This window comes from Pleurodeles waltl, chromosome 3_1, assembly GCF_031143425.1.
Source record: "Pleurodeles waltl isolate 20211129_DDA chromosome 3_1, aPleWal1.hap1.20221129, whole genome shotgun sequence".
Taxonomy (NCBI): domain Eukaryota; kingdom Metazoa; phylum Chordata; class Amphibia; order Caudata; family Salamandridae; genus Pleurodeles; species Pleurodeles waltl.
The window spans coordinates 614,010,280-614,030,537 of record NC_090440.1 but is presented as its reverse complement, the minus strand read 5'-3'; the positions used below and the strand labels follow the sequence as shown (position 1 = coordinate 614,030,537).

Below are 20,258 nucleotides of genomic sequence, written 5' to 3'. Positions count from 1 at the left end.
ATGCAATTTTATTGGCTATCACTATATGTTTAGACTTCAGGTTTCTGCTATGATACGAAACCCTTTGGTATAAGATGTGATAAAATATCTTTACTACATCAGTTTAAAACAACTAGATAGGAATTTTGTTTTAAATATGTTTTCCTCTAGTAGAAATACATCCCTGGTCTCATGAAGATGGTGACTCATATGAGAATGAGCAGTAGTCGCTGCACATCTGCAATCCCGGGGTTAGTCAGGAGCCACTAGTCATGCCCAGTTTGCTGGTTTTGTTTGTGGGCCTCAGTCCGCATCTAGCTTGTTGGAGCACACTGTCATGCCTCTTCCTGTGACAACCGCCTCACCCGTGAGGCTTCTGTACTGGGTAGTAAACCATGAGGAGGGCACGAGCAGTCTGTCAGTTTTCCAGGCCCAAGGAATCTTGTACCAAAAGGGAAGGGCAGACCCAGAACCTGTAAGGTGCCCCCAGTAATTGGATCAAGACTCAGATGGGGGAGATTCATGGGGACCCAAGTGGGGGCAAGCCACCCAGTCTCTCTTCCGCATAGCTGATGGCCTCATCAAAGTCGCGAATGCCCAGTGTCCAAGGGCACTTCCCCAATTTCTGCACAGCAGTCAAAGGGATCTTTGTACTTCCCACCAAGCCCCGCTCACAGGGAAAAAGCGACACATAACCTGGGGGATCGGAGAATATGCGCAGATTGTGACCAGTTTTCCTATTGTCGTCCATGCGGCGAAGCATGGTGTCAGTCTCTGCACTCACTTCTTGTGGCAAATCCACTTGGACCCCAGGCCACTCCCGGGTATCCTGAGCGAGCCTTGGGGCTTCACAGCCTCACCATTGCAGCATGGGCAGGCCACTACTCAAATCCCTGCCTGGGGAAGACGAGGGGGGTAGGACCACCACATAGCACCACCCTCAGGGAGGGGGACCACAGTGAAAGATTTGTGCAGGTCGCTGACATGGGCACCACTGCTCTCCAGAGCCTCTACTTCTTCACTAACAAGCCAGCCTGTGAGCAACGCAGCCATAGGTGAATGCGGAGTGTTTTGTCTTTTCCGGCTCCACTGGCAGCCTCAAAAGCAGCTCAATGTGTGTTATTCATCCCCCACTCAATTTTCCCCCATGGATGCTGCAGAACCAACAAGTATGGCTGTGAATGATTACGGATCGTGGGTCGCCCTAGTGGAGTTGATTCTAATTCACGTCCGCCATCTTGCCACAGCTGTCTATGATCTTTACATCAAAATCATGGTAGAAAGAGTACTATTTAGAGAGCATAGCATAGACCTCTGTAGAAAAGGAAATAAGTGTATAGTTTAAAGCTTCACACTTGCAATAATAAGAGAATAGAGAGGTGTGTACCTATCAGAGTCTAAAGAACATCTCCTTAACCAACTGTGAACACCAGTTAAAACAACAGCCTTATCTTTTCCCACACCACCAGCAACCAATCAATTCACTATTTGAGAGGTGCATGTGCAACATCCCTTAGGTTTCTAATTCTAACGAAATTAGGACGGTAACTGCAATGTTGAACATCTTGCGGTCCTGGTACATGATGGACAGAAAGCCTTTTCTGACCATTAAGTCTCCGCACACGTTCTTTCCTTCATTCCTCACTGTCATCAGTCTAATACAACAATACTTCTTTCTCTAGCTAACAAGAATCATGATAAGAACACATTAGCCCAACTAAATGCATTTCAAAATGAGGCCTACGGTCAGGCCAAGTTACGTTAAACGTTTACATTAATTCAAATGTGAGGTCATGCATACACAAGTATAACTTTCAAAATGAATGCAAATGGTGAACAAGAAACATCATGATTACATGTTTACCAAAACATTCGTATATTTGTGTATAAATATCTAAACTCCATTTCATTAATACTTTTAAATATTTCACACGTTACTAAGATGAAGGCACACAGTGAATATAGTGTCAAATAGGAGTATATAAACCTATAACTGTGACAAAGGGTGGAGCCTAAATTGTGCTGCTCCACTAGCTTCAAACAAGCCCAAACATATATAGCCTAAGACATTCTTGATCAGTTTCTGACCACATTAAGCATCATTTCTAAAGCTTGCATCCATGTATTAGTGCTGAGAAGACATGGTACCACATGTGAATCCCTCGCAGATGATATCAATAGAAATGTGCAGCTGAAAAGTCACTGTGCTGCCTTGTCCTCAACCAACTGCATGGGAGTCAGTCATCCTCTCCGGGTCGCATTGGAGATTGTGGCACCATGAAGAATTCCAGAATACATGAACCCCACCTGCGATCTCAGAAGCTGATTTCCAGTACCGGGTCTTTATACGGCACAATAAAGCATTAATGCTATTGGTAATTAGCATTTGTACAGTTCACAACCTATGTTTCTATTAGTATCCAAACTGGAACCAAACTGTACTGACCATTCACATGTCAGCAAAATCATCACATCCCTTTGAGCCTTGCAAGGTTGGAAATCTACGCTTATTATAAGAGACATCAACCGGAAACCTGAACTAACCCGTCACGCCATTTTCAGATTAATGGGTCTTCCATTGAGGTCATCTGTCACCATCCAGGAAGCAAAGAGCTGCATGTAGTGAGTCAACAAGGGTGGTAGGAGCAGTAGTCAACTTCAAACCAGCATATTGAGAGCCAAGTAATGGTATGTTATTTCAGTGTGCTCCTGTTTCCTATTGCACAGACCCCAAATCCATCAAACTATGGAAAGAATGTAACTTCCTTGAACAGACAGCTAATGATACAAGTAGAGCAAATATTCTCCTTCCGAACTCCATCATTTACAATTAAGTACAATTTCATTCAAAGTTTTACCTGACACTTGCTCATTCTTCCACACACTTAACCTCATGGGAGGCAGAAGGTAGAAGTACAAATGAATGCACAGCTTTAGTAATGAGACAGTTAATTATGAAAATCAGGTATGTACACGGCATGCCAGTGCACACTTCCCTACTCTTCCAACAACATTTGATGTTGCGTGTCCTAGGCCAGCTTCTTTGTCACTTGAATGTGTATAATACATCTTGATATCCAGTGCTTTAAGTGTGCTGCACCAGTTGTCCTATCCATCCCTCTGGGCACGCGATATACGTCAAGATGTCCAGGCCTCTGGTCAAGTCGGTTTCACGCACTCTACATATCACATCAGTCTTCCTTATGATAGAGATTTCTTTTTTTTAAGGAAACAGGATTATTAATTTACAAAAAAGAAACACTCATTTGCATACATTGCTATTGATGCCGTTGGATTATTAATATGCACAGGCATGGTATGAACCTCATGTTCTATTCAAATGTTTCCAATGATATCTGTATTTTTTCCCATTGTAGGAATCCCAGTGGTGATTTCTCCACTCCAGTACTCTGCTGCAGACATGGCCGCTGTAGGGGCCTCACTGGCAGCTGTCCTTCTGATCTGCCTCGCCGTCCTTGGGTTCCTCATCCACAAGCAATACGGATACAAGTTTGCAAAAATACCTGCGATGGATATCAACTTTGTAAGTAGCATTTAGTTTTGTATGTTCATTCTTTTTAGGGTCGAGCCTGCATTCCATGCGCTCGCGCATGCGTATCGCAGCGAGACGCTTTAGTATTTAGAAAAGGGCTCGGAGCCCTGTCAACTTCACGCAAGTGTTTTTTATTGGTTCGTGGGCTTGCCTAATAAAATCTGCTTGCTTTAATTAGTCGAAGGCACGCATACGTCATGCCTTTTCCGGTGGCTAGCCCTCCTAGAGCGCAGCGACCAAGTACAGAAAACATGCAAGGCTCGCTGTTTTCCATCGGGCTCGTGGACTTCTTTTTTTCTCATTTACGAGCGTGATCTCGCTTGGCAGAAGTTGAGCGCTTTACATAGTTAATTTCACTTTTTCGGGTTATGTACATAAATGCACTTTTGCCCGATAGGTGAAAAGTCGGGTTAGGAGTTTACAACGCGAGCAGCTCTAACATGAGCAAACGCGAGATCCGTTGCATTGTAAATGCTTGTTTAATTTGCTTTTAAAATGTCCTTACTGGCATTTGTAAAGAACAAAGGGGCTTATTTACAAGACCCTTATACTGCCCGTGCGTCACTTTTTAAATGGGAAAAAGTGACGCACCGACTGTGCAAGGGACTTGTTAATAAGCCTCAAAGAACAATACAACAGCTACATCTGAAAGCAGGAAGGGGAGGAGAAGCGGAGGGAGGTGGTAGGGAGTGGGAAGAGCACGGTATCTCTGCAGTATATAATTGAGGAGTTACAAACAGGTCAATTAGCCTCATTCTAGTGTGTCGGCAGTGCTAGGCGATTCACAACATTGTGCCAGGTGCTATCCGCCCAGTCATCCAATCTAAGCGCGGGTAGAAATTTTAGTCCATAGGTCGTCAGTCTCACCACAGTCACCTTAATGAGATAACATAGAAGTAGTACATCATGGAGGTGAGGAGGGAAGCAGGAATACATCAGGAGGAGGGTATTATTACCACAAGCGTGTTCCAGAGGAGGAGAAGCTGGGGGAGCTCAGTGCTTAAGTATGTCATAAGAGGTTTCCAAATGTCTTTTTGGCCGTGATATAGGGGGCATCAGCTCCCAAAAATTAGCTAACTGTTCCTGGCAATATATTAAATTGCATAACCAAGCTGGTTGAGTGGGAGCCAGGCGAAGTCCCTATATATGGCCCTACACTTAGAAAGGAGGAGAAACATGACAATTAGGCAATGGCCACTTGATGGGGCGTCCCTGATATATCCCAGAAGGGCCACCAATTGAGTGTGGAGGAGGAGGAGGCCAGTGATAGCATGAATGGTAGACAAATCCTCCATCCAGAACTCAGCCACCCTTCGGCAGACCCAGGCTAGGTGCACAAAGGTGGCCTGAGGGAATGCATAACAAAGGCACCTCGCGACCTCAGTGAGTCCCATGTAGTTGCACAGGTGTGCACTATAATCTATGTAAAAATTTGAAGTGTATCAGTCTCAATTTATAGTTGGGGGAAAGGGTCTCCGCCGAGCTGCAACAGTATTCCCAATGAGCGTCGGTGAGGGGGGAGCAGTATCTAACCCCCACGCAGCACAGACTTCAGGTGAAACAGCTAGGAGCAGGGGTCTGCATTATGGAATATAGTGGGGTGATCAGTTTGTGTGGGGTCAGGGTCGTGAGAATGTGTTCTAGCATGGGTAGTAGTGGAGGGGTGCTGAGAAGGTGACGTGGAGTGAGCGCCACACTGCTCAGAGCTGGTGATATAGTAGTGTCTCTAAGGCTGAAGGGCGAGAGGTGTTGGAGGCTGCAACCGGCATTATAAACCAATTCTCTGGGAATAGGTCTGAGAAGGACACCAAGTTTTTGCGCAAGCACGCATTCTGGTGATGGCATTCAGGAGAGGCAGTAACATTGGGTTGCAGCTAAGAAGGGTTCGTTGAGGCAAAAAGGTGAGGGACAATCCAGAGCTCATCCAGGTCTCGGCTGAACAAGATTCCCAGATATCGCACTGGTTCCGCCACCCTTTGGAATGGATATTCAGTGGGGAACAGGGTTACTCAGCAAGAAAAAAGGCCCCAAAGATCCAGCTCAAGGGAGGGAAATCGATGTGCTGCAGACTCAAGACAGGAACTTCTCCAGGGTCTGCCACACCCCGGGAGGAACGCCAACTCGGGGGGCATCAGCAATACAAGTGGCATAGAAATACTATCAAGGGAATGGTGATAGTGTAATAGGGCAGTGGCACGTCTGCCATCAGGCGTCACAATAAAGCCAAAGTTGGCACAGTGTTCAATGTGTGGGAGTTTACCCCTGTGTCTCTTGGCCATTGCAGAAGTGTCCAGCCCCCTCAAAGGCAGACAGCAAAGAGCAGTGATGTGGCAAGGACACCTGTAGCAGGTTCAGCAGGCAGTAACAGCAGGAGCTAGAGTGGGCAGCAGGCTAGTTAGCAGTAAGTTTGCGCTGGCATGGTATCACCTACTGCCCTCAGGGCCCGGGTATCGTCATCCAAGTGCATGAGAAACAAGGGCACCCAGGCCTGTATTTGCCGTTCCAAAGGTGCCCACAGCAGCACCAGGAAGGCAGGAATGCAGCAGGAGTGCCCCTAGTCCTAGCCGCAGTGCTCAATTTACTTCGGCAGCATCAGGGGGGAATTCCCTCACAGGGGTGTGGATAAGCAGGAGGGCAGCAGCATTTGGAGCAGCTTCTTGACACCGGTGTGCAGTTATTTCTGCTTCAGCTTGGTGGCATGGTCCTTGTCCCACGAGGTCCGTGGCCTGACCCACGCAACCCCAAGGCTCAAGCCACACAGTCGTTTTGGCCCGCTGGCCGGCAGATGATGGACGGATGCTGATTTGGCTGGCAGATCCCTCTCAGCAAGCAGCCATCTTGCAGCCCCGCTTGGTTCCCCCACACGCCCTTTTTGTGAGTTCATTCTTGAAAGGAAAAGAAAGATGGTAGGTAGATTGCACTCCTTTTTGGTGTAGTTCATCATTCAAATCTAAATTACTCTAAACTACCCTTTTCTCTTCAAGCACCTAGGGCCACATGAAGTAAAACATTTTCACATAGAACGGATAAAACCATTTGATACATCTGGCAGCTAGTTTCCCTATCCCAGTTAGGACACATGTCTCTCCAGGCCCTTCTTCTCTCATACAAGGTCAGCTCCTCTCCCTCCTGTTACTATTCCGCTCCTACTATCTATGTTGCCTCTCTCTAATGTACTCTTTAGTTCCCCTTTCCCTACCACACATGTTCATTTGTGTCTGAACTGTACTGGCAACTTGCAAGTCCATTTAGCATGTTGTTTGTGATGGTGCCATTAGACCTAGTCCTAGAGAGAGGGCAGCACAGCCTCTACACACAGCCCTCCCCTTTTCACACTGGTGGAGCGAATTCCTAAATTCTGTACATCACACCCTAAATCAGGGGTCTTCAAATGGGGGTGTGGGCCCCCCTAGGGTGGCCTCAAGTGATCCAAGGGGGGGAGGGGGGGCAGGCTGTGCCCAAAAGAAGCATTATGCAGATAACAGTGCTTTATTTTAAGCAGAAATGCATTTATTACATGTTTAAAAAGCTAACAGAACTTAAGTGCAGTGTTTAAACAAGTTTGAACATATTTAAACATCGTAAACTTAATAGAATAATTGTTACAAATTCTGAGGGGGGGGGGCGTTTTTTTTTTATACCACTGGGGGAGCTCAGCATTAAAAAGTTGGAAAACCACTACCCTAGGGTCAACGTGGATCAATGAATGCAACCAAGCCATCCAGCTTTGCTATTGCGGCCGATCCCTGCTGAAACACAAAAGACCCTGGTTCCTATCCTATTTCATTCACTACTCTCTCAGTACTGCCAGTCCGTTATCATTGTACAAGCACCCACACCTCATGCAGTGAAAAATTAAAGTTTTTTAAAAGCTTTTTCCTACAGCACTTACCTCTCTTTTTTCGAGTCCAAGGTAACGCAACAGAACTGTTGAATGCACTACAACCACTTATTGTAGTCCCCCCAACATTTCCCTCTCATCCAAAAGTCCAAAAGAAGACAATGTATCTCCCTGTTTTTTATGAATTTAGAGGAAAAGTAAAATGCATCCAAGTACTAGTAGCAACTGGTTCATACTTTCCTTGTAATAAAATTCTCTCTAGGTGCCTTATTCGGGATACTCCTAGAAAATAAGGTGGCTACCGTAATAACTGTAAATCAGTTATAAAGGCAATGATTAGCAATCAATATTGTAAGAGCACCAACACATGGGCTGCGAAATAGTTATGGATGCAAGTACTTGAATTACTCTAAGCCAGTGGTCATTGTTAAGGACGCATTCTGTACCATTGTTTTAGCTTGTCTTTACCCATTACAGAAGCGGACCAATCATATCCAAATCATCTTTGATCCTTTTCCAACGGGAAGTGTTCAAAGCAAATGGATACACATCCTCTCATTGAGGTGGGAACAAAAGCAACATTTCATCAGTTCTAGACTTGTTGTGAAGCTTGTGTCCTTATGGCACAATGAGTAAGGGATCCATAGTTGGGCAAGCCCATGCCACGTAGGGTGACTAGATCATTAGTGCCATGTTTGTGAGAAGGTATGATGAGTTTGAATGTGTCCTGAATTCTCAACAGTCTCCAAAAAGGTGTGAATCTTGATACATTTGGGGAAGAGTCTGGGACTAGTGTCAACTAGCACCTTATGTTCAAGGCACTGGGAGCCTGAGTCACAAAGATAAACACATTTTTGTGTAACTTTAAATTTTTTTGCAATTCACAAAGCAATTTTACAAGTAGTATCTTTACAACTTCCTTTCTTTTTTATGTGTGGAGTCTCCTCCTGGAGTGCCAAGGAGCACCTGTTCCTCAGTTCCCCTATGCACTTCCTTGACCACTAGCTTGGGCTCGGCACACTTGTCCATTCTCACCTTGTTTTCACTGGCTGCTATACCTATCAAGTGTCCTCTGGAGGCTGCTTTGAGCATGTCCCATAACATGGATTGACCTATCTCCCCCATCTCATTTTCTGTCATGAAAAGTGTGATAACAATTTGAATACTGTATTACCTTGATCATTCTGGATAATAAATCTCAAAGCCTTGAAGGGCTTATGGAGATTGGTGCATGATCAGTCATCGCAATGGGAAGTATTTCTAAATCATGCCTATTTTCTAATAGGGCAAGAGTCCCCAGGAAGTGAGCAAGACAAGTATATTTTTAGTCTGTTGCCAAATAGTATGTGTAGGCAGTGCAGCTGGGATACAAACTCCTAAATATATCTGTCACCCCCAACCTCTTTTAATATCCTCAGTCTCCCCAGTGTGAGGGCTCCAGGAGTCCTGTATTGTTGTCCCAATCAGCACCTTCCTATCTGGCACTTGGAGAATGACTGTTACTGATCAGGTAAAAAATGCTTCCTATCCAGTGTTAGGTGCACGTTTGTAGCTACTGGAATTCCCTCCCCTCCCACTCTAAATCTAAGGGCCAGAATTCTCCCTCCAATTTCGCACATCTTGTCCACCAGTTCCCCACAAATCTGGAGGAGACCAGTACAACCACCCCTTCTTCTTTCTTGGGCCCTGATGAAAAATATTGCCAGGGAACCATTTGGCTTAAAGTATTTGCCAATCTTTGCTTAGTAAATGCATCTCTTGTATCAACTATATGTTGCCTTTCTTCTTGTGTAGCATGAACGTCACTGCCAAGCATTTCCCTGGATAGCTTAACCTCCTGGCATTGAACCTGAGTATTTTAATTTGCTCTTTAAGTGTTTCTTACTATAGCAGCAGTTTGTCTGTGTGAGCAGAGCATGTTAGTATTAGTGTATGATTTAGGGAATGTACCATTTCTAGATATTGTGCGTGTATGCATTCTTGTGATTCAGGACCCCCAAACAGGTCAGTCAAATAAAAAACATGTAAATAGACTTAAGAATTAACGCAGGTCTAGTATAAAGTTCTGTATGACCTCACAGCAGTATTGAGTTGTAAGTGGAAGCTTCATGGATGGATACGCGAGGGGTCATAGCGGTTTGTCACCCTGGAAATCTTGCTTTCCCTCTCTGATCACTCAGCTGTTCTTCTTTCTTGGTGCCACCCGTACTTAAAGTTCATGGTGCAGTCTTGCAGGTCTCTCTGTGTGTGCCTTTATCTCTCCGCTACAGTATCATGACACTGCAGACTATCTATCGCAGGCTTCCTCTCCTGTGCTTGACTCAGGAGTCCAGCTTTATGCTCCTGGAGGGCCAGGTCACAGTTTGGAAATTAAAGCCCTTTGTATGTGGGGGCCAGCCTTGTGCTTGCTTTTGCGGTTTGGGGTCTTCCTCCCGAATGTCCAGGATTTTACATCCTTCTAAAAGTAAGCGGATTTGATGTATGTGATCTTGCCAGTTAAGAATGATGCAAAAGCGATGTCCACAGCCATACTTAACCTTTTGTGTTTTAAGAAAGTCAGCTATTGGTTTGAATTCTCTCTGTCGATGTGTAAGCATTAATAAATCTTGGAAGAGTGAGATATTGTGACATTGGAATTCAATTAGGCCCTTCTCTTGCACCATTCAGAGTATTTCTTCTTTCACTGTGAAGTGATGCACGCATACTAAGATATAAAGTGCTCTACCACTAGGCTTGGTGGCACGCTAAACTCTATGTACTCTGTCCATCTCAATTTCAATGGTATAGTCCGATGACATGATATGCTTGAAGAGTTTTTGTGCATAGAGGAAGATGCTGGATTCTTCAGTGATCCATGTGTTGGTCTTTTAGAAGCAGGATTTCCTGTTTCTACTTATTACCTTCTTTTTCTCATGGAGTTCCAGTGTCTTCAAAGCTGATTCCCTGATGCATATATCTGCAAGGTATCGCTTAACTTCCTTGAGTTTCTTTGTTTAAGCCCTGCGAATAAAGATTCCAGGAAGAATTTTGTGAGGGATTCTGACTACCTGGAAGGCTGTGTGTGGTGTAGTTTACTGGTCGCAATATTTTGGAAAACGTATTTGGAGGCATTGTCAAATTTTGTTTATGTTGATCTAGTTAACATATCGCGGACATTAGCATTCTTCTCACAGTTCCCAATTTTACCTTTACTGGCTTAGATATCTATGGTGACAGCATTCAGTTAGTTTTGTGGTGAATTTTGGGCCCAGACTCTTGCAAAATTTGTACAGTTAATGTCCTTTTCTTGCTCAATTCTGAGTCCTACACCAGCATGCAAGTTGTGGTCTCCTCAGTGTGGCAATAGCACTGTGTGTCTGTGAATGGCCGGTCTAGGAAGCTCTACTCCTCAAGAGAATGCTGGTACTTCAGTTCTACCTCTCTGCCCACTGTCTTTGCTTACTCCTGCTGATTCACACTTTCATTCTGGCCCCAGGAGTCACAGCAGGTCCTTCTGTGCCAATGCAGAGTCTGCCAAATCTCGTCCTAGAATCGACTCTTAATGTGGTCTCTTATCCCGAACCATGGACGGCCTTCTCTGGGCCTATGTTGTGCTTCGAGATTACAAAGGTGCAACCAGACTTGCATCCTAAGACTGTGCCTTAACACCATTACTATCGATTCTAGGGGCCTTATTGGATTCTGACTTGGATGCATTTCAGGGTATGCAAAATGTTCCCAATGACTACAATGATGATGAGGAGGCAAAAAACCTTCATCCCCTCTCACTTTACTGATGATGTGTAATGCCCGGTTTTGAACTAGACAGTCAGGTAGTCTGGGAAGTGGGCCAGCATGAAAGGGCCACTGTGTAGGCCATTATGTAGGGCCCTGTGGGCCATGAAAGTACCGAAACAAAAACAGTCTATGCACTGTTTCTTTCAAGTGACCCATGTGGCATTACCAGACTGTGTGACAGGCCATTCCAGCATTGACTACTCCTGGATATGAAGAATGCCAGATGGTTAGATATATCTCCAGAGAGTAAGCTTGACTTGTCACCTCGGCTAGTGCTTTTTTGCAGTAGTCATGCAAAAGGCAGCAGAAGTGCTAGATTTACAGCTGCCTAATATTGAATCTAAGGAAATTTACTGACTGACATCCATCAACCAGGTCCAACATCCTATTAACCACAATTGTCACTCAATGAGGCTATTATAGACACTTGCAGTCCATGTAGTCCAAGTTGTGCTCAGGCCAGGGGGCCAGTTGGCATGTTTCCAGGTGATATAGATGAGGTTCTAACAAGGCATCCTACACCAGAGACCCCAGGCATTGATGAGATGTAATTGATGAGGAGCAATCCACCTGAGAAAATGTATTAATGCCTTCAGAAAAAGACTATTATCAGCAGCTAGTTTAGCCTTAAGATCCCTGAAAGCAGTGTTCCTTCTTGGCAGGTATACCATTGCATTATGGGACATGACCAGCGAGATCTTGTCTGCTGTCCTGGAAGGTCTCAGGGCCTCACTGGCTCAAATGACACAAGATGGTTAGGACACAACAAAGTACCTTCCTTATGGCATGCCCTTTGATGGCTCTAGATGTTTTGTAGATTTGACTGATTTACAATTCAAACAATTTAAGTATTGTCGAGCTACAGCATCGTGTTAGTGACTCTTGTCTCCTACCAAACAGTTCCCCCAACAGAACAGAACACTTAGAGGTTACTTCAGGGGGCTAGCTTACAAGCAAGGCCAGTCCTTCCAACCGATGAAGAAACAGCAGGCCCAATCATTTTGTGGCAGAGCTCAGGGTGGCAACTGAGGCCATTTACACTAGGAGGAACAGCTGTCCTGTGGCTCTCCCTCACCTCCTGCTGCGGCTGCCAAGCTGCTATAATGTGCCATCATAGTCCCACACTCAGCCTGTAGGAGTCAGGATATGGCATTTCCTCCCCGGCTGCAGCACCATCATTTCGGACAGATAGGCCTTGCAAAGCATTCAAAGGGGCAACACCATGCCTTTAATTTCCTTCCCATCCCTTTTCCTCCCACATCTGAGTGACTACCAGCAGACCATTCTGTAATCTTGCTACACAGAGTCGACCTTCTGCTGGTCAAGGGTGGCATTGAGTGGGTCCTGGATATAGAGAGAAGAATAACGTGCTAGTTAGTCCTGCCTCACACCAAAGCAGCAAAGAGGCCTGAGGCTGATACTGATCCTTCACTCTTTGAATGCCTTTTTGAGGAAGGACAAATTTAAAATGCTAGCCACATTTCAGATTTTTTTTCTGCTCTATACCCTAGGGGCTGGATGGACCTGCAGGACACATATTTTGAAATACCTGTCCTGCAGTTTCACAGGCATTATTCGTGATTCATGGCGAGGTTGAGGCTCCGGCAGTTAGCCATGCTCCCCTTTGGATTTACCTCAGTCACTCAGGTCTTTAGGAATGTGATGATGTACTTCCTGTCTATCTTCGGAGTTTTGGAATATATGTGTTCATGTACCTCAGTGACTGGTTAGCCAAGTTGGGGGTCACCATAATTAGTTGTGAGATGACAGCCAAAATCCTGAAAACATTTGGGGTTTTCCATCAACCACCCAAAGTCCTCCATGAGCCCCACATATAGTAGTTTATTGGGGCTGTCTTGGTCATATTGGTGTTCAAGCCCTTTTCACTATGCTAGCAAGTCTAGCATGTGTAGATTATGATCCATATATTTCCGGCTGAATTCTGGGTATTGGTGAGGCTTGCCATGAGGCTTATGGAACTCCTAGCCTTGCCTGTGCATCCTCCTCATCCTGAATGTCACATGGCATATGTGGGCCCTGCAGAGGAAAATCACATTTCAGTGTGCAAAACATCAGTGCTACTTCTCATACTCTATTCAGATCTCGCAGTTGATGGCCCAGGATGTGCTGTGGTGGAAGTCAAGTGCCTGCCTGACCTGTGGCTAGTGCAGGTTCTAACAGACAAGACAACTGCCATGTGGTATGGAGTGGATCCTAGAACCTGTGCCAGGAGACCATAAATCTGTGGGCGTGACTTAACAGAATATCATCTTTTAGGTAGCCATCCATCTAGTAGGATCTCTGAATGCCAGCAGATGTAGGCTGGTGGATCATCAGTGTCATGTTTATCCCAACATAGGAAAGGATATTGTTGATCAGTGGGGGATGCCCTGGCTAGATCTGTCCACCACGATCAGAAAAGAGTAGTTCCAAAACGACAGTGTGCTGGATTTTCTTCCAGGAAAGTCATTAGGAGATGCATTCTAGTGGCAAAAGAATATAGGTCTCCTGTACATATTGCCACAGCTACCTTTTCTGCTGTAAATTCGCAGGAAAATCGAGGCAGACAGAGTCATCATCTTAATCAATCCAGAGTGTGCCAGGAGATTATGGTACTCATAGCTTCTAAACTTGAGCATTTATTGTCTGATCCAGCTACTGCTTTGGCATGACTTCCTGCCTCAAAAATAGGGAAGAGTCCTTCACTAAGTGTCACAACCAACACCTCCATGCATGGAGACTGAGCAGCAGCAGTTAAATGCATTTGTTCTGTCAACCAAAGTAGTGAATGTTATCATTGCAGCATAATGGTGCTCGGTAGACAAACTTTTAAATGTGTTACTTTTTGAGCTAACCTTAGTCCACCAAAACCTTTTCAGCCATTGTTCGTTTACCTGCTGAATCCACTCACTCTATTTAAATCACTGGTTGTAATAAATTTTCTGAAGGTCTGACTCATATGCATTTCTTAAAGCCATTAATAATGTCACAATGGTACTTGAACTTAGTGTTGACATGTTTCATGTGCATGCCTTTTGAGCTGCTGCACAGCTTCTAACCTCAACACCTGAGATTTAAAACAGTTTTCCTGCTTGCCATCACGTCTGTGTGCTGTGTGAATGAAGTGATGTGGCATCCTCCCCACCACTTTCCTCTCACTAAATTAGTATTGAGGACCCTGCCAAATAAATTTGTGACACCTTTTTATGCCACCAAGCTATCACATTGTCAATGTTTTTGTGTTTCTTCGCCCTTCAAAATAAGAGGAGAGACTCCATCAGCTTGATGCTAAAAATGCTTTGTGTTTACACATCGATCACATAAAAGATCATTGTGTGAATATTCAGCACTTTGTGGATTCAATGGAGCGAAGAATACCAAGGTGGTGAGAAACATACCTCGTCAAAAGGGATAGCCCTCTGTATCAGGTGCATTCCATGAGGGCCAATGTAGGAAAACCGGCGTTTGAAAGGGGGAGTTGACTCTGGTCATCTACTAGGCTGTCACATAGGCTTCTGAGCACATGCTACTGCCTTGACAGGTAGGACAGCAAGGTTATTTTGCCTGTTCAGACCTGCAAGACTTCATAAACACAGTCCACTCCTCAGACCCTACACTGTTTGGCGATACTTCTCTAGTATTTTAAAGGAGAGAAATCTGTAGTCAGAAGAACAGGTTACATACTTTGGGCAACAGTCTTTATGGTGGATACTGTATCCCTTCCTCACTGTACACCACTCCCTCCCTTCTATGGATTAAATGCCTGACATTCATAATGAGGTTTCAATTTTGATTTTGATGCACTGTCACCGACCATTTGCTTTAGTGCATCTGAGATTGTGGAAGTAGAATGTTTTTTAACCTGACATCATCCTGCGTGGTTGCTCTTATTTTGAAGCTGTGCTCCTTTACTTGCAAGGTCATACGGGACTCACCATGGAGCCACAAAGTACCACCTATTTACGCACATGAGTATTGCTAAAAATTCTGTGGATCGTTTTCCACCTGGGGGTATTTTAAGTGTGAGGAATCAGCAGTTAGAAAGAGTACCCACACGAAACAACGTTATAGAATTTACACAATGTGTTCATTTACAAGTATCTTCAAGACAATAAACAGTGAACAGCTTTGGATGTTTTTTTAAGAGTTGCTCATGTCTGTTAAGCAAGCGGGGGGAGAGGGGTGAAAGTCCTGTGGTAAATTTAAATCCATATCTTACTCTCTTGCTCAAAGAAACATAGATAATGCAAATAACTAATTATTAACCATTGGTGGCATTTGGAATGTAAACAAGGCTTCCTTTTGCCTACATGCAGAAAATTTGTGTCGCTCCTTGGTAGCTCATATGACTTGACAAAGCACAGTGTCTGTATAGAATAGCTAAATTGACATTATGTAATGTGCTGCATCAAACAGCCCTAAACCAGAAAAGTGACTCCTCTCTTGATGCTGCTCTGACATACCTTTTGTAGGAATGGCAATTAAAAATGTTTTCTCAGCGCTAAGGATACATGACCCCTTACAAGTATAATTTACCACGTATCTAATAAGTAAAGTTGTTAGCATTAATCCTCATTATCTTTTCATCTCGTTTCAGCCCTCAACTGCATCTGGAGATTCGAATGAGGGGAATAAGAAGCTGATTGATAATGAGTGTGCGGAGTCCACAAACTCAGCCCCAAATGAAGCTGACATTGAGGGAGGGACTCTGAATCTGAACTTCCGCGCCTCAGAAACTACAACCGACTCATTACCCAGAGAGAGCAGTGCATTGAGGGTGACAGAAGCCGCCTTCCCATCTGCTTTCTTTGCTGTAGACCAGCTGGAGGAGGACGTGGACAAGGAGGTGAGGTCCATCCTCACCAAGGAGCGGAGAGTCAATGATGAGAGCTATAAGGCTGTATGGTTTAAAGGGGACATTGAGCCAGACGAGGTGGTCACCATCCATGAAAATGAGCAAGACGTGGAGGGTGAAGAAGATGAGTTGAGTGATGAGGTGGGGGAAGAGGAGGAGGAGGAGGACGAGAGTGATGACGGAGAAGATCAACAAGGTGGAGGCTACAACCATGAACCCACAGTGGCCTTCAGCACCAACAATGAGTCAATAAATACCATACTCTAGTTGCTTTACCAAGCTTAATAATTAATCAGATATGTGCCAGAAGGATAAAGTGGGAGTAGAAGATTTTCCTCTGCCCCCCTCCCCGGCCCACCTGATCTTATGAAATCACTAGTGGTTAGTGGCATTCATGCCTACTGAATCAAGGAAGTCCATCCATTGTATACATATATGTATGTTGAATTAACTGAAATAGACCTCTTGGAGAAATGGGTAGGAACCAGGTATCTGCTGATATCACTAGCCAGATATATAGGGGGTTATTCTAACTTTGGAGGAATGTTAATCCGGCCCAAAAGTGACGGTAAAGTGACGGATATACCACCAGCCGTATTACGAGTTCCATAGGATATAATGGACTCGTAATACGGCTGGTGGTAAATCCGTCACTTTTCCGTCACTTTTGGGACGGATTAACACCTCCTTCAAAGTTAGAATAACCCCCATAATCTCTTAACCAGCTCCATTCCAACAGAGTTTCATTTATTTGTGAATGGGGCTGCTCTCCTTTCTCATAAGTGTGAACTCAAATAATCTTGACTATACTTGCAGCCTAGGGATTTGTAAGTCATCAGACCCACCAATTAACAAATTGTATGATTAAATATATCACTTTTGCTCATTTCCTTTGGCAGACGTCATTGGTTCCCAATGGGAAGGCCTCTGTCTGCCTTATGATTAGGAAGTACTGATGTGACAGAAACCCCCTTAATTTTCTGATGGGCCTATGCCCTTACCCCCAGGCCCCACCTCCCCATACGATTTACACACACTTGCACTACTCTAGAAATACATTTAATTTAAAGCATTTCTGTTGAAATTACCAAATTTCACTCAACGCCTATGGCTAATTATAAGTAGTATTCTGTGCTTCTTTGTACGAATTAGCACTTTTCTCTGCACTCCTGCAGGACCTTTTGACCTTTCCGTTATATTTTATACTATGAAGTTTAAAAATGTTAAATAAAATGCAACAGTTGCAAGAGTGATGTGGTGAGGAAAGGCGAGAGAACAGGGTGGGAGCCTACAGACACAAGTGGTAGGAGCAGTGGTGTAGGGAGGGTATGAATCAGGTCTTCCCAGTTGGTAGTCTTCTTCATACTAAGACGTCTTACTGCACAAGTGCTTTGGCTGAGACACAAAAGAAGGAGAGAGACAGAGGATTATAAAAACAGAGAAAAACGCATGTTTACATTTTGTTTTGTAATTACTCAGCACGTATTAAAGTGCCCTGTGTGACCACAATGCATTGCATTTTCTATGTCCAAAATTTGCAGAAAACTGTGATGATTAAGCTTGTATCTGATAATGTTGCACTGTTCTTCTCAACTAACCAGCTTTAGGGCCTGTGAAAATTCACCTGCACCCTTGTGTGTTTTTCAATCTGCATGCCGGGGCCCTACACATTGACAGGACTGGCAGGGAGAAACTTCACAGCACTTGGGTCTTTGCATAAAGCGCTGAACAATTCCTGAGCTCTACAGCACTAAGTCAGGTTCAGCGATGGAGGGACCTGCACTACTGTTGGAAAATGCCAGTGCTCTGGTTCTACAGCTCTGTCGGCAACACTGCAGAAGATTCACAATGCTCGTGACCACTGCTGATAATAACAAATCTGCAAAAGACTCTGACTTCATGCGTCCCACAACTCTGATGGCACCACTGTAAAACACACTGCAAAATGCATTGCTCTCTGCTGGGTCCGAATCTGCAGATGCTATTGCTCCAGAAGACTGCTTAGATTCTGCAGCATTGACAGCACCACTGGAGAAGACTCACACTGCTCTTCCTTCAGATCCACCGCTGCTGATGGCACTGCGACAGAAGAATCACACTGCTTAGTTTGTGCAGCACTGCCAACACCATTGCAGAAAACTTACAAGGGTTGAGTCAACTGTGGCCCATTTCATTCCTGCAGAAGACTCATAGTGCCGACGTTTTAAAGCATTGACGGACAGCTGCAGAAATGTCTCTTCACTCGGGATCTACAGCAAGTATGGCAACACTACAGAAGACTCACACTGCTTAGTTTGTGCAGCACTGACAACACCATTGCACCATTGCAGAAAACGTACAAGCGTTGGGTCAACTGTGGCCCATTGCACTCCTGCAGAAGACTCATAGTGCTGACATTTTAAAGCATTGGCGGACAACTGCAAAAATCTCTCTCCGCTGGGATCTAGAGCAAGTATGGCAACACTACAGAAGAGTTACACTCATGGATGTCATGTAAAGGTCGCCAGGGGTCGCGGCTGCAGCCCCTGGCTTGCTGCTTGCGACCCCTGGCATTGCCTTTGTGACCCCTGGCGTCAGAGGTGGCTACGTGACATGTACTGAGTGAGATTGTGTGGAATTGAGGCCTTTATTTACTAATCTTCGACCCAAGCAACACTGTATCAAAGATGCTGGGCTGTCATGTGTCAAAGGGAGAGAGGAAAAATGCACCATATCTGTTGATATGGTGCATTGTTTCTCTCCCCGTGTTTTGGTGCAGTTTTGGCAGCCACATGCCATCACACACTCCATTGAGCCATAGTGGCAGGGTGCGTGTGTTCTTTGAAGCATAGGTTTTGTACTAGAAGGGACCCCTTCCAGTACAACAACCATGCTCTAAGGTTTTTCCCACTTTGTATCTGTACTGCACAATGCACATTCACAATGCTCAGGTCTCACGGCACTGACAGCACTTTGCACCATTGCTGTCCATGGCACAACTGCAGAAGACTTGCAGTGCATACATTTATACTATATTGGATGGCATAGCTACAGAAGGCTCACACTGCTTGGGCTGTACAGCACTGGCAGTACTGTTACAGAAGACTCACACTTGCATCATTGACAGCAGCACTGAATAATACGCTGCTTGGCTCTTAAGGCACTGAGGGCATCACTGTAAAAGTCACACTGCATGTGTCCCACAGCACAGGTAGCACCCCTGCAAAAGACTCACATTGCTGTCATTAATTCAGCACTGCAGAATTCTCACACTGCTCAGGTCAAAAGCAGCTGATGGCACCACTGCAGAAGACAAACTGATGAAGTCCTACAGCACTGGCAGCACCTCTACTTTAAAATCACTCTCACAGCATTGATAGCAGCGCTGCAGAATACTCAGACTGCTCAGGTCCTGAGACGCTGATGGCATCACTGCAGAAGACAGAGCTGTGCTGCTAAGGCTCTGATGGTACCAATGCAGTACACTCACACTGCTTAGGTACTGTGGCGCTGATGCCACCACTGGAGAAGACTCACACTGCCTAGGTGGAACCAGTGCAGAAGACTCACACTGTTCAGGGCCTACAGCACTTGCAGCACCATTGCTGAAGACTCACAGTACTTGGGTCCATTGCTGCTGACGGCACCACTGCAGAAGACTTGCTGTGTGTCAAGTGGTGCAGCATTGATAGCACAGCTGCAGAATGTTCCCAAAGCTAATTTTTCACAGCACTGATGGCACCACTACAGAAGTCTCACACCGCTTAGGTCCTGCAGCACTGATAGCACCTCTTCAGAAGACTCACACTTACACCATTGACAGCAGCAATGCAGAATGCTCCCACCACTCGGGTCCTAAGGTGCGGATGGCAACAGTGCAAAAGAGTCATGCTTGCATCATTGACAGCAGCACTGCAGAATACTCCTACTACTCGGGTCCCAAGGTGCAAATGACAACACTGCAGAAGACTCTCACTTGTATTATTCACAGCAATGCTGCAAGATGCTTTCACCACGCAGGTCATGGGGTGCTGATGGCACTACTACAGCAGTCTCACACTGCTGACGTCCTACAGCACTGACAGCACATCTGCAGAATCTCACCTTTACATCATTGACAGCGACACTGCAGAATACTTCCACCACTCGGGTTCTAAGGCACTGATGGCAACACTGCAGAAGACTCACACTTCATTATTGACAGCAACACTGTAGAATACTCCCACTCCTCAGGTCCTAAAGCACTGATGGCACCACTACAGAAGCCTCACACT

The 20,258-nt window shown here is 45.0% G+C and overlaps 1 protein-coding gene across 6 annotated transcripts in view; it reads left to right on the top strand.

Moving 5' to 3' along the window:
- The window catches only part of CDHR5 (cadherin related family member 5), a 440,889-nt gene extending 424,286 nt beyond the window's left edge, over nt 1-16,603 (top strand). For 4 of the 6 annotated variants that reach the window (XM_069223083.1, XM_069223086.1, XM_069223089.1 and 1 more), the window contains 2 exons: nt 3,357-3,523; nt 15,748-16,602. In XM_069223083.1, coding sequence (XP_069079184.1) covers nt 3,357-3,523; nt 15,748-16,272 — 692 coding nt within the window. In that variant the 3' untranslated portion in view covers nt 16,273-16,602. Of the gene's footprint in view, nt 1-3,356; nt 3,524-15,747 lie in introns of all 6 variants that reach the window. The other 2 variants (XM_069223085.1, XM_069223084.1) reach the window with 1 other exon arrangement.
- Nucleotides 16,604-20,258: the final 3,655 nt, after the last annotated feature.